This window comes from Rhinolophus hipposideros (assembly GCF_964194185.1).
Source record: "Rhinolophus hipposideros genome assembly, chromosome: 2".
Lineage (NCBI taxonomy): Eukaryota > Metazoa > Chordata > Mammalia > Chiroptera > Rhinolophidae > Rhinolophus > Rhinolophus hipposideros.
Window position 1 is genome coordinate 109,051,142 of NC_138048.1, and position 19,566 is coordinate 109,070,707.

At 46.1% G+C, this 19,566-nt stretch overlaps 1 protein-coding gene across 1 annotated transcript in view; it reads left to right on the forward strand.

Moving 5' to 3' along the window:
• The window catches only part of TRAPPC10 (trafficking protein particle complex subunit 10), an 81,588-nt gene that overhangs the window by 15,594 nt on the left and 46,428 nt on the right, over positions 1-19,566 (forward strand). Inside the window, exons 2-3 of the mRNA XM_081070556.1 lie at positions 5,536-5,617; positions 10,126-10,261. Coding sequence (XP_080926682.1) covers positions 5,536-5,617; positions 10,126-10,261 — 218 coding nt within the window. The remainder of the gene's footprint in view (positions 1-5,535; positions 5,618-10,125; positions 10,262-19,566) is intronic.

Consider the following 19,566-nt stretch of genomic DNA (forward strand, 5'->3'; position numbering starts at 1 on the left):
TTTAAAGTTCCTGCATAGACATTAGAGGAACACTAACAACAGTACATGTGTACTTTTTCATCATAGATAACAAACATGTTTTCTTGGTTAAAGAGAATATGTGTCTGTAGTTTAGTTGGCCTGTATCCCGGAAGTGCAGAGGGAACACCCTGGTGTGGACAGAATTTCAGCAGCGCGATCCTGGCTGTGGGTCTTGTCTGAGCGTTTTCACACAGAGCAGGACATCCTCGAGTCCTCTGCATATTATCGATTCTGTTCTGGTTGCAGCCGACTGTTAAGAATTCAGAATCTGAATTTTAAAGTGCTTTGACACTAAGTAACCGATTTTGCAGTCCTGGTGGGTCCTAGAATGAAAGGTTTAGCCCATAAAATGATTGGGAGTAACGCTTCCCTGGCTCTTAGTAAAACAAATGCCGTGTGACTGACGACAGCTGTGAGGCCCGCTCACGTGGCTCTTGCAGCAGCGCGTCTCTGTTTGTCTGGGTCCTTCACTCCGCTCGGGTCTGACTCTCATCCTGGTGACAGCACCCTGGGTCTCAGTAGATGGCGGCGCCTGCAGGTGTCTATTTTCAGTGATAATTGACTTCTTTGAGGACTAGAGTTGCTTATTGTCTCATTGTTGGTGACATGATAGCTAAATGATACAACTGTATCTGTAGTTATTTCTGTTTTGTAAATTGGACAAGGTTAGTTAGTCTTTTTAATGCTGATATGGGTTATTGATTCTTTGCTCTATAATTTAGTTCCCAAGTCCTTCTGTTTTAAAGATTTTTAAGGAAATGTTTAGCAGTTCATTGAAATATCACCCATTTATGCTTAAATCACTGAAGTCATCTTTTTAAATTCTTTTTCCCATGTTTAATTAGTTCTTATCTGCTTTTTAAGTTTTTTTATTTTTCAATTACAGTTGACATTCAGTATTATTTTACATTAGTTTTGAGTGTAACTTACCTGCTTTTAACATAAAAAATTTTAAATTACGCGATTAAGACATGGCTACATGCTTGTAAAAATCTCAGCGTGTGTAGGAATAATTCAGGACACAGTGAAGGCCTGCGACAGTCGTCTGACTGTGCGTGACAAAAGCCACTTACAACCAGTGTAAATAAGGAAACAGGTTCATATCATCAAAAACCCTGGGTGCTGCCTGCCTTTCTTGAGGGGTGTCCGAGTTGGGCCGTCCTCATCCAGGTGGCAGGTGCTGCCCACACAGTGCCCACGTCCCTCCCTTCAGAGCCAGGCGGCCATCCCTGAGGCTCCCGTCACAGCGCAGTGTCTGCTGTGCTGCCTGGTCGGCCACCCTCCTGCCAGGCGCCGATCCTCAGAGGCAGGGGACACCCCAGATGGTCGCGTGCCCCGCAGCTGCCTGTGGGTCCGGAGCCGTGGCATTCTCACGTCTCTGTGTGTTCATGGTTTGTGGTGAGAACTGGTAGCATGTTTGTAGACCACACTTACAGGGAGAGACATCTATGGTAATGGAAGTGCGTTTTGAAGTATTCTTATTAACTATTCGGATAAGTCTCCCGCTTCCAGCCCCCTCCCCGCAAAAAAATCTTAGTTTTTGTAATAGTCTGAGTTGACTCTTGTAAAAGCCTGAGTCAGAAAAATAGACAGCAATTTTCTGAACGGTGTTCTCTGAACGTGGGCACGTGGATCTTAAGCCTCTTTTTGCTTTCAGCAGCTATTTTCTAACCATTGAATCCTTGCTGGAGTTTCTCCTGCGGCTGTTGCCCTGGGGATTAAGCTAAAAACAGCCTGGAAGTTGTTGCGCTATCTTACAGTTCAGACCTCAGAGCTCTAATGACTTTCTACTTAGTGGTTGGGCTATTTTGGGAAGCTACAAAGTCTACTGTTGTTAACTTAATTACCTGTCATATAAGCTGAGATCATTCTTTTGGGGTTTTACACCTAAACTCTTTCCTGTCTTTGCTACATGCTCTGGCTCTCGATAGGCCATTTTCAAAGGCATTTCTAATTTTTATGACACTTGGTAGAAAGATTTAAGAGTACTATAATTAATAATACCGTAGCTATGTCTTCTGAGAAAATCATGGTCGCTTTTCTTCATTCTTGTTCAATTAGTGCAGAGCTTCAGTGGGTTAGAAGAATTGACCTTCAGAGGTAAATTAGGGAACTGTATTAGTTTGCCAGGGCTGTCACAAGAAAATACCACACACCGGGTGGCTTAAACAGCAGAAATTTATTTTCTCACAGTTCTGGTGGCTGGAAGTCCAAGATCAGCGTGTGGCCAGGGTTGCTTTGGACGGAGGGCTCCCTCCTTGGCACATGGAGGGGAGGGCTGCCTTCTTGCTGGATCCTCACAGGGTCTTTTCACACCCCCGGGGTCTCTCAGTGTGTCCACACACTTTCTCTCTTTACAAGGACACCAGGCAGATTGGATCAGGGCCCACCCTCCAGACCTGTTTTAACTTAATCACTGCCTTCCAGGCCTTATCTCCAAATACGGTTTAACATGAATTTGGGGGGTGGGTGGGCGGGGCACAATTCATAACATGTTAACTTCCCAGTTATTGTCAAATGACATCTTTGCCCTGAGAGATGTGCTAATTAACCTGTAATATTTTTTAATTACATTTTTGGACATAAATTGAAGATTTATTTCATGATAGAATGTAAGAAAAATTGTTACTATGTAGTCCCCAGTAGACAGGTTTTACTGTATAACTGGGTTTCCTGTGGGAGATAGCTTCCGGGGTACAGGCATTTCCACTTGCTTACTCTGTGTACATATGTTATTTGGGCATTTATGTGAGACTATAGCGAACCCAGTGAAAGGAGAAAGCATCTAAGCAGCCAAGGGTAATGATTTTTTTCCCCCAGTTTCAAATTTTTTTTAATGGAAAATGAAATTCCTTTTAATGGAAAAAAATCACATGGAATTAATTTTTATGCATAACCTTTAATGCGAACTTAAATTCCTAGCTACCCAGGTGTGACATGTGATCCAGATCTCTTTTCTGTGGTAGTTATAATTCTTCTGAGAGTCCTAAGTTTGTACTAAGTTTGTACACAGAGTCTCTTTATCCAAAACTATTATGGTCACACTTTTATAATGATTAGTATTTAATAACCAGATTCATCACTCAATAAATTATAATGTTATATAACATACACCAAAACAGTTTGTTTTAAATCATTGAAAGAATTTCAGCATTATATTCTACAGTTTTCCCATTTAATCTTTTTCTAATCATTGTGATAAATAAACTTGTAAAGAAATGATATTGTACAATACACTGAGAGAAAGTACCATATTTTTGGCTATCTAAAAAACAATAGGGGAAAAATGGAACTGCACACACTCATAAGGTATAATTCTCTTCGTGGTAAATCTATTTTGTTGATTAATATTAACCCTCTCATTCTCAAATGTTTGGGTGATTAATTATATGGTAGCCCTAATGATAAGCTACCTTATCTCTTTCTTGAGATATAAATAAGAGAGTCAACAAGAGTAGTGATTTCTGTTCGTTAATCTTGGAACCTTTTAAACAGACAACAGAAATTGGTAGTCACAGATGAGAAATCTAAGCTAACTAAAGACTTTCTTATGTTAATGATTTCTAAGATGACTACGGAATAAATGAACAGGATGGAAAATAAGTTGAAACATAAACATTGTTTTCATTTTGGCAAACAATGTAACAGTAGCCTTATGAAGTATTTACCTACTGTTAGGCCTTGTTCAAGGTTATTTATTTGTGTTGATTCATTTAATCCTCACACAGCCCTGCTGGGGAGGTATTCTTATCTCCCCATTTCACAGCTGGTCCCTTGAGGCCTAGGAAGGGTAAATGGTCTCCCCAAGCTCTTGGGCTGAGACAGGAGCCAGGTGGCCAGGCTGTCAGCGTCTGTGTCCCCAGCCCCACTGCCCATAGCCACCACTCGGCTGCCCAGAGACCTTGCTCTCTGCAGTGACTGGATGTTGTTACGTTGTTACATTGTTACGGGCTTTGGAGGAGGTTTGTGTTTGTTTCTTTTAGGTTCATGATAGGAAGATAAACAAATGTGTTAAGGGCCCAGGTGAATTCCCAGTGCTTTCTTTCAGATCAGTAAAAAGCAGTTTGGAAAATGATTTTGCGTAAAGGTTTAGCGCATAAAATGATTGGGAGTAATGCTTCAGAGGGTCCTTCAGAGGATCCTCTGAATATAAGAATTTGAGTTACCTGCGTTAAAAAGGTTCTTTTTAGCTTAAGCACAATACGGTTATACTATCACTTCATGGCAGCTAAATGGAGTTGTCAGTTCTGCTAAAGCGACCGTGAAAGAGCTGAGTGTGCAGCGTCCAGTCAGACACACGTGGGCTCGCTCGCTGGCTGTGCGCTCTCCTCACCTTGCCTCTCAGACCTCACCTTCCTTCTCTGAAATGGGTGGTGTCGTCCTTGCGTCCCAGGCGCTGCTGTGAGCGCTGAGTGCGACGCTGCTTGGCAGGCGTTTTGTGTGGTATTGCATGGTATGTGCTGGGAGAGGGTCCCGTGTATGTTAGCTCCTATTGGCATTTGCATGCATATTAAGTTTGTTTTGGTGAAGAAGTTCACAGGCACTTCTCCGTGTTTCCTTTTCTGCCTGGAATTTTCTGGCTGTGCCCTTGAAGTTGAAGAAAACAGTGGCTGTGGAGCAGACTGGAGCGAAGCAGGGTGGGGTGAGCCGGCGTCACCTCTCCCACTTTCCTGACCCTCATTCTCCTCGTGGGGAAATCACACCTGCCTCATGGAGGTGTCCTGAGGGTCAAGTTAGAGCAAGTATGCTAAGTGCCAGGTTTTGTAGAGACCAGTTATTTGAGAGACAATGTTGTTGTTTTTTAAATTTTTTTTTTTTAAGATTTTACTGGGGAGGGGGAACAGAGCTTTATTGGGGAACAGTGTGTACTTCCAGGACTTTTTTTCCAAGTCAAGTTGTTGTCCTTTCAGTCTTAGTTGTGGAGGGCACAGCTCAGCTCCAGGTCCTGTTGCTAGTTGCAGGGGGCGCAGCCCACCATCCCTTGAAGGGAGTCAAACCGGCAACCTTGTGGTTGAGAGGACGCGCTCCAACCAACTGAGCCATCCTGGAGGCAGCTCAGCTCAAGGTGCCGTGTTCAATCTTAGTTGCAGGGGGCGCTGCCCACCATCCCTTGAGGGAGTCGAACCAGCAATCTTGTGGTTGACAGGACGCGTTCCAACTATCTGAGCCATCCGGGAGCTCAGCGGCAGCTCAGCTCAAGGTGCCGTGTTCAATCTTAGTTGCAGGGGGCACAGCCCAGCATACTTGCGGAACTCTAGGAGATGAACTGGCAACCTTGTGGTTGAGAGCCCACTGGCCCAGTGGGAATCGAACCGGCAGCCTTCGGAGTTAGGAGCACGGAGCTCCAACCGCCTGAGCCACCGGGCTGGCCCTTAAGAGACAATCTTGTTTCTTGATATCGTTTTATTACATATAAAATTGTCTAAAATTAGCAATTTAAGAACATTTAGAGCCCATTTTGCTTCTATTTACCTAAAACTGTCTCACCTGGATTTCTCGTTGTTCCTATTGCAGCTGCTGGAGATCAGAACTTATTCGCCTCTGTTTACCCGACGCTTTCCCAGCAGCTTCCGAGAGAGCCTATGGAATGGAGAAGGTATAGTGTGTTTGCTTTTTGGCTGTCCTGCCTTTCCCCTTTCACCCGTTTCTGTGAGTAAGCCCAGTGGTCAAGTTAAGGCCAAAGTTCTGCAGTGTAATGTGCAGAAGCTGAAGGGCGTCCCACACAACCTCAGCCTTACTCCTTAAAGAACATGGTGACTTCCTTAACGAGACACAGGATGGTAGGAACACGACAGCTCCTGTGCGTCACAGGCCTGCTTTTATGGTGGTGCCGCGTGACGCTTCAGGCTCACCAGACTGTCTTCAAGGGAGGACAGGCGTGTGCGAGGAGTCATCACTCACTCAGGCCCCTCAGTAAAGCCGAGGACGCGGCCTCGGTCTGCAGTCTGACCAAGACCTCCCTGTACCCTGCGCTCGCTCCACGTGCTTTCTGGAGGCTGAGAAAGTCACAGAAAGCCCTTAGGTAAGTGATAGGAGACCAGCGCTGTCAGTCACCAGGCGCCCTGCTGTGTGTGGTGACTTGTTCAGAGGGAGTAATTGGCTTTGAGTCGTCTTACTGGAAAACTCACTTGTGGTAAGGTGTTACTTTTAGAAAACGTTTGGATTTTGATTTGTTCATACAGATAATCTGATTTTAGCCAAGGTGGATAAAAAATGTCCTGTTCGTACTTCTGCTCAAGTAGTTCTGGTTCTTGGCCACTGTCCCTTTCTGGCCACCAGTTTGTACCCCAGGAGAATTAGTGTGGTTTCCTGGGGGTGACTAACTCAGGGTCTCTGTTGAATCTCGTGTCATTTTTGAGCCCTATGGTTGTGTTACAGGAATGTATTTAATTACTAATGTTTAATATAAATAGTGTACAGAAAGGGAGAGAATTCTCTTACAGAAAAATTGTTCAACCTTTGAGGTGGCCCAATGCTGTGAGCAAGGGAAGACAGTTCAGCAAATACAGGAAGTTAATGCCTGAAGAGATGGAGTCATTGAAAAGGATTTCAAATAAGCATACATTATTGAAACATTCAGAAAGATAAAGCAACAAAAGTGTGTCCATGAAACAAGAAAGGGGGTTATGAGGAAAAAAGTGAAACAGAAAGACCACAGACATTCAATGTCTGTATTCATCCTTCACCTTCCTGAAAGCTCTAAATGAGAAAAAGGCCCAAAGAGGCCCAAATGCACAAGGACAGAGGAAGGGGGTGGGGTGAGGGTGGCACAGATGTGGGCACCTTTGTTTTAGAAGCAGGAAAGATGGAAGAGTCAGGGAAGAAAGCCGAGCCCATGCGCCTGCAGTGTGGCTCCCTGGGGAGCAGGCAAGTTCCTGGCAGGTGACAGGACTGTGGCCTTTAGGGGAGGGCAAGACCAGGCTGCAGAGGGTGGTGGCCGAGGTCACGGCAGGGAGCCGTTAGACACAGGGCCCCCAGTGCTGTGTGCGTGTGCATGTGGGTGTGTGTGAGAGTGAGAGAGAGAGAGAAAGAGAGAGAGAGAGAAAGGAAGCGACCCCTGTTGTTTGCTGCTTTGGGAACCTGGGGGGTCTTTCTGGGGACAGAGAAGTTCTAGAGCCTTGGATGCGAGCACTGCAGAAAGCAGGGAGAAGTGCTGTTCTGAAACCAGCAGGTCGAGCTGAAAAGCGAACAGCTCAGGTCTAAGGACCCTGTGTCACATGCGTGCTCCCCAGGCAAGAGCAGAGAACTTGTCTCAGGAGAGAGTGGAGGGCCCCGGGGCCAAGACCACGCCCCCTTCTCCAGGAAACACGCGGAGGAGGTGCTTCGTCGAATTTAGGACACAGACCCATCCCTGCTTAGAGCAGGAGGACGTGGGCTCCTGAGCGACGTTTCCGAGGAAAGGGACTGGTCAATTGCCTGGTACCTGGCTGTGTGGGTAGCACGCAGCTCACGGTTCTGTTGGAGAGCTTTGCAAGGTTTAAAAATGGTGACACTGACAGCTAAGAAAATGAGAAGTGTCGTGAAAAAGAAAAGTGACACTAGAAAGGTACTGTAACCACGGGGCGTTGCTTGGCCCGTAGTAAGCAGTCTCCTGCATGTAAATCATAAGGGAAACGTGCACTACAGACAATCTAAAGGTGACAGCTGTTGGGAGGGGGCGGGAGAGCAGGATGGGCAGGCAGACCGGCTGCATCTGCCATCACAGACAGTGGGAGAGCGTGTCTGAAATTAAAGCACTTGGGGAGATGTTGTGGGCTGAATTGTGGCCTTCAAAGGATGGGCCCATCTGGAACCTGTGAATGGGACCTCATTTGGAATAGAGGTCTTTGCAGATCCAGCAAGTTAAGGCTCTCAGGATGAGGTCCCCCTGGATTGGGGTGGGCCTAAACGCAATGACAGGTGTCCTTGGATGACACAGGAAAGAAGACACGTGAGGAGGGAGGCAGAGGTTGGAGCGATGCGTCCATCACCAAGGCTCAGAGGGTAGGAGAGGCAGGGAGTGGGCTGGGCCGCAGAGCTCCCGGGGGCCCGCCAGCCCTGCTGACACTGGGGTTTGAATCTCTGGCCCTGGAGCTGTAAGAGAATGTGGTTTAAACTCCCGGGTTTGTGGAAATGGTTACAAGTAGCAGTTGGAGACCATTACGTGGGGGAGGTGCAGGAGGGTGGGGTATGCACCTGCTTGTGGAATGCGTGTTTGAAAACTATTACTTGGATAAAAATTTAAAGTGAACTGATTAGATCTTGGTGATAAGAAAAAGTTGAGGCAGAAACTTCAGTCGGTGCAGTGAACAGCTGTGTAGCTGAGGAGCAAATTAGTGAGTTGGAAGACTGAGCTTAGAGATGCTGGAGGTTAATGCTACGAGCTGCAGATGGAAAGCATGGAGAAAAGCTGAGACATGGAGGATAGACCCAGAAGTTTCAGGATTCCTCCAACGGCTGTTTGCAGGAGGAAACAGAGAGAATGGAAGATAGGCAATATTTGAAGAAGCAATGTCAAGATTTTCCCAGAAGTGAATCAGAGCTCACAGGAACCTGCTGGGGTCTAGCCGAATACAGCAAAACAGCAAACAAAGCCTTGCTGAGAAAACAGACAAGGACAATCAAATTAGCAGTCTCTCACAACATTTCAATAGAATATTCAGGAAGAGTCTCAGAGTACTGAAGGAAAAGACTCACACGAGTGGAAGACTGTATCAGAGCCTTCCACGGGGGGCCTGACCGAGAGGGAGCTGGGAGACCTTGTTCCCCTGGGGGGTGGGGGGTGGCCAGCTGGGGCCCAGGACGGACAGGTGCCCTGACCGGTCACTTCTGGCTGCACAAAGCCACATTAGAATATTCTGTTTACTGCTTGCCACGACATGGAGACAGTTGGGAAGCAGTGCAGTGAGGAATAACTTTCTTAGACAAGTGATCAGACACCTCACCACCGTGTCTGAAATAATAATGAACGGATGTATCTCAAGAAGAAGAAAAATGAAACCAGAGTTCCACAAGACGAAAGAAGCAGCTGCCAGCAAACAAGTCATACGCAGCATTTTGCGGAAGTTAAGGAATCAATCCTTTTAAAAATGAAAAAAATCGGAAATCCCCGATGTGTGGAAGAAAGCAGAGAGAAGAAAGCATACTTATTGTCTTTCTTATTCAGGGAGGATACACATTTACTTTAGACTTTGAAAGAAAATTTAAATTTGTGCATATAAAAATAAAACTGTAACCAACCTCAGCATAGAAATAGATGGTTAAACTTTTAAACCAGCAGAGGAAAAGGATGGAAAAAGAAAACGTGATTAATCTCATGAAGGACAGGAAAAAGTAGAGAGCCTGCCAATGGGATACAGACAAGTTCAGTGAGCACGGTCGTGCTCAACGTGGCTGATGTCAGCTCGTTAAACACGGAGCCTCCTGAGGTGGAGACACAGCCACTAGAGATGGGAAATAAAGGTGCGGAGAAAAGACATGTGGGGCGTGATTTATTTTTAGAAGTATAGCAGAATTGCATCTGTACCCTCTGATAGCTTTAGAAGGGGTGTTTGTAGCTTGTGGGACTTCGCTGTGTGTTGTTTCCCCTGGGGTCGAGGGAAAGGGGGTGTTCCCACGGTTTCATTTGTGCTCTGCGAACAGAAACCTGTTCCCTTTCACCAGACAACCCCCTTTGTGGATAATACAGGGTGTCACAAAAGTGTTAGTGCACTTTACAGCTTTCATAGTTTCAAACTGTGCTTTTGTCATCTGGGAAACTGCTTTTATAGTGACTTCCAGATGGAGTTACACCCCAAGTCTGGTCCATTTTTCTCAGAAGTCTGGATTGTTGCAAATTGCCCTGGTTAGACAGAATATTACTGTGCAGGTATCATTGAGTAAAAGGAAAGATTTTATGGGGGCAGTTTTGACATATAAATGTGAACTATGTTTAAAGTAATTTATAGAATCTTTCTGGACAGGCTATTATAGTTATGATTCAGGGTTAATATTCTATTTGTACTTCTGAACTCATGGAAATGATTCAATTATTGTTGCTTTTTTTTTTTTTTCTTTTTTCCTTCCCTCTTTCTGCTGAACATTCTGTAGTTGCTTTTCTCAGTGACTTTTAAAAATTGTTTATAGGTCCTACGGCCGGGCTCCAAAGATGATTCACCTAGAATCCAACTTTGTTCAATTCAAAGAGGAACTGCTGCCCAAGGAAGGAAACAAAGCTCTGCTTACGTTCCCCTTCCTCCATATTTATTGGACAGAATGCTGCGTAAGTACTCATTTAGGGGAAGTTACATTGGCACGTCTTGGAATAGAGTTAAGAATTCATGGGCCTAGGATTTGTTAAGACAACTGTAAGTTTTTAGATTGACTTTTTGATGTACTCTTTACTAGGGTTTTCTCCTCTTTCTTCCATTGCTCAGCTGAACGTATGGCATTGTCGCATATTCTGCCCTGGGCCGGTGTGTGGCACTGGCGGCGATCCCCGATAAGGCTTCCTCCTGGGATTCCGACTTCTTGGGAACTGGGTCACTGCACCCCAGTGGCCACTGGCAATTCAGTTGTCTTTAGCTTCGTTTTCCTGAGCCCCTCTGCTCAGCAGCATGGCAGTTACCCATCACCCTCATTTCACTCACTGGTCTGTAGACCTGCGGGCACGGACCGCTCTCCTCCTCACCATGACGTACTGTCGCGGGGGCCTTGTGACTGGCCCGCCGGTGAGTGAAGCTGCTGCCCTGGGCGTGTGGCCTTTCCTTGCTCCCTGCATTTGTGTGTTCACAAATCCAGACAGAAACTTCTCATTCTCGACACAGTTCATCTGTCAGGAACCAACAGAAAATTCTGTGGGTCATTTCTTCCTGTCCATTTTGACTCTAATCAGACAAACATTTAGCACTATTCAGCATCTGTAAATCATTGCCTATTGTGAGAATGTAGCCTGAACCTGAGGAAGCGGAAGTAGCATTTAGTTTGAATGAGAAAGGACTCAGAGCTCACATCTGGTTTCCCTGGGCTTCACCCCGGGCACTTTTTCCCTCTGCCCAGCAAGGTGTGTGACAGCATGTGTGAGGGGTCGTCTGCAGCACCTCTCCCCTGCACGTCCCCAAGTCCCAGACTCCCAGAGGGCGGGGAGGTGGCAGCACAGCTGTGGTGTCTGTGGGAGCGGTTCAGGCCTGGGAGGCGCTCTCATCACGGGGGTGGGAACCTGTCCCGGTGCAGCCAGGGGCGCGTCTCGGGCAGGCCTGGCGAGGGCCGCCCCAGGCCTGGTAACTTCTCTGTCCAGCCCCTCAGTGGTGCTGTTAGAGTTGCTTCTCCATGCTGGTTCCTCCATGCTGCAGCCCTGTTTTCCCCTCTGGACTAATAAGTCACCCCCAGGGGCCTCCTCCCGTCCCCACCCAGCCCCCAGCCCTTAGAAGGCTTGTTAGCACCCCACCCCCAAGGGTAGCAGCCTGCATCCTCCAGCGAAGCGCCGGCCTTGGTTTTTGTGTAGTGTGCTACAGTCAGGTGTCCCAGACCTGGCGAGGGAGAGTCATGCAAACCGGCTCGTGTCCTTGGAGTGTTTCTGAACCCTGCCGCCTTCTCCTGGCGTCTGCTGCCCCACCAAGCGCTGCTCTCCCGTCCTCCCGCAGGCTTCACGTCCTGTCCGTGTTTTCCTAGGCGCTCTTGTCCATTCATTTTTCCATGCAAACTTCAGTGTCAAATTGCTTAGCTCCCAACAGAAGCTTCTTGGTATTTTTATTGGGACCACAGGAAATTTATAAAGCGCCATGTGCAGATCCATGCCTTGATGTTGAGATGCTCTAACATGGAACGGGTGTCTTTCCACCTGTGGAGGTCTGCTTCTGTGTCTGTCTGGAGGGTTTCGTACGTCACTGGAGATTTGAAGCAGTTCTTGTTCAATTTACTTCTAAGTATTTCACGTTGTTGTTGCTATTGTAAAACGGGGTCTCTGTCTCCCGTTGTGTCTCCTAGTTGGTTGTCTTCTGCGTAGATGAAGGCTGTTGATTTTTTCGTGTTAACCTTGCTGAATTCTTTTATTGTTTGAGTGGGTTTTATCATGCATTCTCCAGGCCACACTAGGGTTTTCCAGATGTCCTATCATGTCGTCTGCAAGTAGAGACAGTCTTCCCTCTTTTCATGCCTCGGATTGTGTGCTCTGTTGTGAGACATTGTTAAATAGTGGTGGGGATAGCGGCGTCTTCGCGGGTCCCTGACCTTAGTGGGTTCCCCGTTAGGTAAGATGCTGGCTGCACGAGTCAGGTGAAGTTATGTGAGCGTATGAAGGAAGTGCCAGCTATCCCTATTCTCTCGGGGTTTTATTAGGAATACATCATTGAAGTATTTAAAGTCTTTTTCAGACTCGGTGGAGATAATCAGATGATTTCTTCTGCTCAGATCTACTAATATGTTGAGTTATATGAATGGGTTTCTTATTGAGCCATACTTGCATTCCTGGTAGAAATCCCACTTGGTCAAAGTATTATATTCTTAATGTGGTTTTGTGTCCACTTTATTTAGGATATTTGCATCTATATTCATAAGTGATTGGTCTATAATTTTTTTTGTGCTATCTTTATCTGGTGTGGGTATCAATGTTATGCTTGATTCATAAAAAGAATTTGGAAATGTTTTCTTAATTTTCTATTTCTTAAACAATTTATGTAGCTCCTGTCTCTGAGGTTTGATGGCATTCTCTTGTGAAACCATCCGGGCCTGGTACTTCCCGTGGGATGGTTCCTTTGATCACTTTCTGTATCCCTCCCATGGAAATTGGTCTGTTTAAGCCATTTGTACATTTTGATAAACTATTTTTCTTAGAAATGATATATTGCAGTTAAGTTTTAAGATTTATTTTCATTGAGGAGTGTGGTCTTTTTTTGACTTAAAATATGCTCTGTGTCAATAGGTATTTGCCCATTGTTATTTCTTATTTTGAGTATTTGTATGTTCTCCTTTTCTTCCTTGGTTAAATTAGCTAGTAGTTTATGGATTCTTCCCCCCAGAGAATCAGGGTTTTTATTCATTAACCTGATGTACTGTTCATCTGTTTTCTATTAAATTTAATTTCTGCTTTCATTTTTCTTATTTCTTTGTTTCTTATAATTTCCTTTGTTCTTTTTCTCAGTTTTTTTGAGAATGCATTTATTTTCATTTTTACATTTTTATCGATATGTCTTTGAAGATGTGAACTTAAATATATCCCCGTGTTCTATCATTATTTTTCAGAAATTCTCTGTTTTCTGATTATATTGCCCCTTTCATCCAGTAGTTTAACAGAAAGCTTTTTAATTTACAAAAAGTTTAAAAGTTTTTCATTTTTAAATTTCTAATTTGATTGCATTATGATCAGAGAGTGTTGTTTATAATATTTCTGTTTTATGAAGCTTATTTTTGTTCTCTGCCGGCCTTGTGCTGGCGTCAGCTGTCCCCTCCGAGTGCTGCTCCTAATGAATGGTCAGGTTTTAGGGATGCTCCATGTGTTTGAGGGTGTGGCTTCTCTGGTTTCCGATTATGATGTAAGTGTGTATTCGTAAGAGTTAGCTTGCTGGTTATGTCGCCTAGGCCATTTAAGTCTTAGTGTTTGTCCCCTTGTCCCATCTTGAATGACGCTGGTATGTTAAAGCTGTCTCGTATAGATGTATTTCTGTTTCTCTTGCATCTTCTGTAGTTTCGGTTGTGTAGCGGTGCTTTCATGTATTATTTAGTGCCTAGGTATTTATAATTAGTGCAACTTTTATGGAACCAGACGTGTCATTTAAAAAGTGGTTTCTGAGGAGTATATCATGTTTGGGGAAGCCTTGTCTGTCTGAAGATAACTGATTTTTCTCCTATATTTTCTTTTAATAATTTTATAATTTGTGTTTTATATTTTGATCTGTATAGCTTCAAGTAGTTTTTGTGTATGGTAGGAGCTGTGAGGATTTGGGGCCTAACTTTGTAGTCTAAATTGGTTGCTAATTGGCCTAACATCATGTCATAATTGTCTTTTTCTCACTTGTTGAAAATGTGTCCCGTATTCCGACACTTCCGTTCTGACCATTGTCTGATCCGTGCAAGGATCAGACTTGTAACTATTAGACTTCTGTAATACGTGTTAATATCTTGTTTTAAAATACATCCCTTGCCTAGTATGCATTTTATCTTCCATAGGGATTTTGGAATCAGATTGTTAGATGTATAAATTTTATTTTCCAAAGATGGCTGGACCAGTGTGCGCCGTCTCTCTGCTCTTCTGTGCATGGCTGGGACATTCTTCCATGAGAGGCCAGGTCTGTGTTTCCGCTTGTGGAAGCTGGGTGGGCCTCGGACTGGGAGAAGGGACACTGCCTTTTGCGACTATATATCTTCTGCCAGTAAGACCTGGCCAGCCATCCACGGTCTGCCAGCACACACGGGTCCTTGCTCCAGGCTCAAACCCCACAGCGGACACCAGGGGGCGCAAACGAGCCACCCACCAAGTCTCTGGGCTGCTACTAGAGAGAGTTTCGTAGGCATTCTGGACGAGGTGTTCTTTTTTTCCTTCCAATTGCGTTTTCTAATAGGGGCCCTGTGTTTTTCTTGTTCTTTCAGGGTTTTATTGTTTCTCAGTTTGGGTTAGTCTTGATTATTACCTGTTAAGTTTCCTAGAGCAAGGTGATAATGTTTAGGATTTGAGATTTCAAAGTAAAGCTCGCATCTTATTTCAGTGCACTTAGTTCTCACCTACCATCCTTCTCAGGCTGGTGGAACTGCAGTGAAATGGCGCCTAAGGAACCGGCCTGACCGCAGGCTGCTGGGTATAAACAAGAGTTAGGTGCCTGTGACACCTTGGCAGTGTCATAACTCAATGGCGTTGAACAAAACTACATTATTGGAGGACCTGCTGTGGTACGTTAGGGCTTATAGTACACGTCTGTCACTTGTCACTTCCTTCCTTCAAGTCACATTGTACTACCTGGCACACAGTGTGCTTCTGGTCCCCTCCCAGCCTTTGTGGTGTTGTGGAGTTGTTATGCTTTCAGCAGTCAATTATATTGCAGAGAGAGTAGATGAAGGAAACAGGTTTGGTATTCACCCTCACAGCTACCTTTCCAGCGCCCCCCATTCCTTTGTGTGCATCTAGATTTTCAATCGGCTTCGTGTCCTTCTGCCCGAGGGACTTCCTCTGCCCTCTGTAGGGCAGCCTGTTGGCGATGAGTTCTTTCAGCTTTTGTATCTCCAAGGAAGTCTTTATTTTGCCTTTATTTTGGGAGAAGGTTTCCCTGGCTATAGAATTCTAGATGGAAAGTTCTTTTTTTTTCTTTCAGCACTTAAAAGATGTTGCTCCACTGTCTTGATTTCCATGGTTACCCATGAAAAACTTTTTTTGGTCTTTGTACATAAAGTGTCTTTTCTTTTTGGCGGCTTAAGAATTTTCTTTATCACTGGTTTTAGACAGTTTGATTATGCTGTGCCTTGCTGTAGTTTTCATGTTTCTGTGCTTGGATTTTTTGGGGCTTTCTAAATTTATAATTTTCATCAAGTTTCTAACATTTTTGGTCATTATTTCTTCAGATATTTTTTTCTGTTTCTCCATTTTTCTCCTCTCCTTTGGGGACTCAAGTTACTTTGTATATTTGGCCACTTGAAGTTCTACTGATGTTTTTTATCGGTCGTTTTTTCTGTGTTTCGTTTGGGTAATTTCTGTTTCTTTGTCTTCAAGTTACCTGATCGTTTCTTCTGCAGTGTCTCATCTGTTCTTAATCCTCTGCAGTGTGCTTTTCAGTGTAGCGTCATGGTTTTCATCTTCACGAGGTCCATGTGCGTGTTTTCCTCCTCCTCCTCCTGAACATACCGGATTCCACGTTTCTGCTTGACAGCAGTCTTTCCTCTGCCTTCTTGAGCATATGAACTGTGGTTACAATAACTATTAGTGGCTTTGTCTACGAATTCTATCGTCTGTGTCCTTCCTGAGTCTATTTCTATTGATTGATTTTTCTACTTATTATGGACCATATATTCTTATTTCATTGCCTGTCTGGGAGTTTTTCTTAATGGATGCCAGACATTGTGAATTTTATCTGTTTGGTGCTGGCATTTTTGTGATCCTAGAAATTTTCTTGAGGTTTGTTTAACTAAGTTACTTATTAACTTTGATCCTTTTAGAAATTGCTTTTATGATTTGGTGGGTCTGGAGCAGTGGCCAGTTTCGGACTAATGATTCCTTACTTCCTGAGTTCTGGACCCAGTGCCCTGTGAATTAGGAGGTTTTCCTGTCTGGCCTGTGAGATTAGGTACTGCTCCCGGCCCCGGGAGGGTGCCTGGTCTGGTCTGATGGCTCTCTCCATGGCTCTGGGCAGTGCCTACCTGCACGTGCCGGTCAGTTCCCTGCCGAATACTCGAGGGCCCTCTGCACGTGGCCAGGGTCTGTCATGCTGCCCCCCCCTCTGGTACTCTGACCTCCTTGGAAGTCAGCTGCCTTCACTTCCCAGGACTCCTCAGCTCTGCCTCCTCCACACGGGGAGTCTGCCAGGCTCTGCCTCAGCCCCTCCCTGCACTGTGGTCTGGAAACCCCCAGGCGGTCAGCCGTGTCACAATTGTTTCTCTCCTGGGGTTCACTGTCCTTCGCTGCCTGGTGTCCACGGCCTTGGAAACCCTTGATCCATGTTTTCTTTTGGGGGGAGGAGTGGGGAGGTTGTTTCAGGTGGTGTGTCAGTCTGGTCCCTGTCACTTCCTCTTGTCTGTTCATTGATAGATGGCAGAATGCACCCATTGATTTCTAGTTTTTGGAGTATAATCCATTGCTGTCATTACTTTTTGTAATGCTCAGATTGTCCCAGATTTGGCTTCTGTGACCTTCTGAAATGTCCTCATTCTCTGAGTACTCCCTTACACAGGGGTTCCAGGGTCATCTTGTCCTTTCTCAGCCTGAACCCTGGGGTCAGCTGTTTCTCCAAAGAACCCTGGGCCTTTTAGTGGAAAATTATATTTAGAAACCAAGATCTGGAGCCAGGCGTGCTCTCTGCTGTTGAGCCCTCTCAGTGGACAGAGGTGGAGAGCACACGTATGTGTATATGTACATGTATGTCACCCACACATGCCCCCACATCTGTATGTCCTTCTGTAGCTATATGTGCACGCATGTACACTCGTGTGCGCGCGCGCGCACACACACACACACACACACACACACACACCGTTCCAGTCCTAACCACAGAGTTGATGCAACTGTCCTCCCTTCTCCGACATGGGAAGCCTGGCACTCATCCTCTTTATGTTGGCTCATGTGAATAATCGCTGCCAGCAGGCACGCTTGCTCCTGTCCCCGCAGCCTGCCCCCCACATCGCGGTGCGCCCCTGCTCTGGACAGCTGCTCTGCTGGACCACCTGCTCCTCACTCCCCCTGCCCACAGCCCCGGGCCAGCTCACCCACAGGGAGGCCCCGCCCTGCTTGGCCTCAGACACCCCCGTGCCACTCCCACCCTGGTCCCTCATTGTCTCACTTGGGGTCCCACATCTTGCTCCGTGATGCCCTTCTCACCCTGCTTGACTGTGATTCCTGGGCACAGCTGCTGCCCACAAAGCTGCCCTCCTCGCCCCCACCACAGGGGCCCTCCCCGCCCTCCCTGCTCATCGGTGTTTCCTCCATTAGCTTTGTTTTTCTGAGAGACCCTTAACCTCACTGGCTCACCTGGGCTCTTCTGAAGAGTCACCAAGTCTACTGAGGACTGTCCCCATTTGCTCACTGTCACCTGTGATGGGCCAGACTGTGGTGCTGCTTTCCCACATTGCTCTGGGAACTCTGTCCCACCTGCTGCTCAGCGACACCTCCTCCGAGTCCCTTCAAACGGCCCATGCAGAGCAGAGGGCTCAGAACCAGCTGTCTCCTCCCCAGTGCGGAGAGCAGGGGGCGGGTGAAGGGTGCCTGGAGACAGGCCCGGGGGTTGCGAGCTTGGCCAGTGGAGCCTTGTGGCTTGGGTCTCCCCTTCGACAGAAGCTGCTGGGACCCGTGGCTGCCGGTCATGGCCTTTGGTTTCACCGTCAGACGAGTGATGATGCATTTGGGCTCTTAGGGTTCTGACAGAACACCAGCTTTGTAAAGTCTGCACTGCAAGTCCTAAAAATGGCCAGTCTGTGGGGAATATGCAGCGTGTAGTGTGAGGATAGTAAGTCACAGAAGATCGATTTTTGCAAGATGCTTTTCCTCTTAATTTTTAAGCTGAAGATCTTTTCAGGTTGTATTTGCTGCTAATTTAAATGAGGGCCTACAGGTTTTAAAATTAGGCTGAAAGTTATTTTGGAACTTTTCACTCATTAATTAAATCAAAAGAAGGACTGGGTATAGAATTTGAGGTTTCACTCATTCGTTGATCAGTGGCGTTCATATATGAGGTCGGATAATTAAGTTCGCGAACTCATTCTAGAAAACGTGCTCCATACTTCATTGCTGAATATCACTACAGTCACCTTGGAAGTCCTCCCCTTGGGGAGCTATGCACTGACGCCAGCACCTAGTCCACCTTTCAAAGCAATTTTGGAACTTTTTCTGGAATGGCCATCAGAGCTGTCGTCCTATTACCCTTGATGTCCTGAATGTCATCCAGATGTCTTCCTTTCAGTATTTCCTTTATCTCTGGGTAAAGAAAGAAGTAATTGGGGGCCGGATCAGGTGAGTAGGGAGGGTGTTCTAATACAGTTATTTGTTTCCTGGCTAAAAACTCCCTCACAAGACAGTGCCCTGTGAGCTGGTGCATTGTCGTGATGCAAGAGCCAGGAATTGTTGGTGAAAAGTTCAGGTTGTCTAACTTTTTCACACAGCCTTTTCAGCACTTCCAAATAGCAAACTTGGTTAACTGTCCAGTTTCTGATACCAAAAAAGGTTAGCAACATTGTTACAAGTTCGTGAACTTAATTGTCAGATCTCGTGTGTCTGCATGAGTGTTATTCGAGAGAGACTGAAAAATCTAGACAGAATGCGGCCAGGATAATAAGGAATCTTCCAGTAAAAGAGGCGAAAGTGCATATTTAAGCTGTAGCTATTAATTATAGTTGCCAAAGGTTTTGAAGTGCCTACTTTTGAAAGGACTTCAGCATCTTGGTTTGAGATTTTCTAAGTGGTTTACAGAGCCAAGGGCCCTTGTAAGCAGAGGAACAGGTAGCGAGGGAAGCTTGTTTCCCTGCTTCTCCCTGAAGAGACGGGGCTGGGACTCCCCCGCCTCTGGGAGGCTGACTGTGCTGCCCTCTTGGCAGGCTGCTCCGAGCCAGAAGCAACCCTGCTCTTTAGGAGCACGATGCTTTCCCTGTCGATCCATCCGCGTGGAGCAGAACAACTTTCAGGAAGCCCTCACTTGTCTTTGCTTGGGTTTGCATATGAAGCTTCCTTGCCCCTAATGTGGCTTGCGAGTGGCATTGAAGTTGGAGTGGCTCTGGGGCTCGCAGAGAGCTGGAGGGGGCTGCCCTGAGCTTCTTGCATGTGGCCTGGGCCCCGCGCTGCCAGGCAGCCTGCAACCCCTCCTCTCCCGGCAGGGCACACGCCTGGCTGAGACTCCTGTGGGGCTTGGGCGCAGGCCTGGGTTTTAAAGTCCCACTCACCAAGCCGCCTGGGGCACTGAGCTC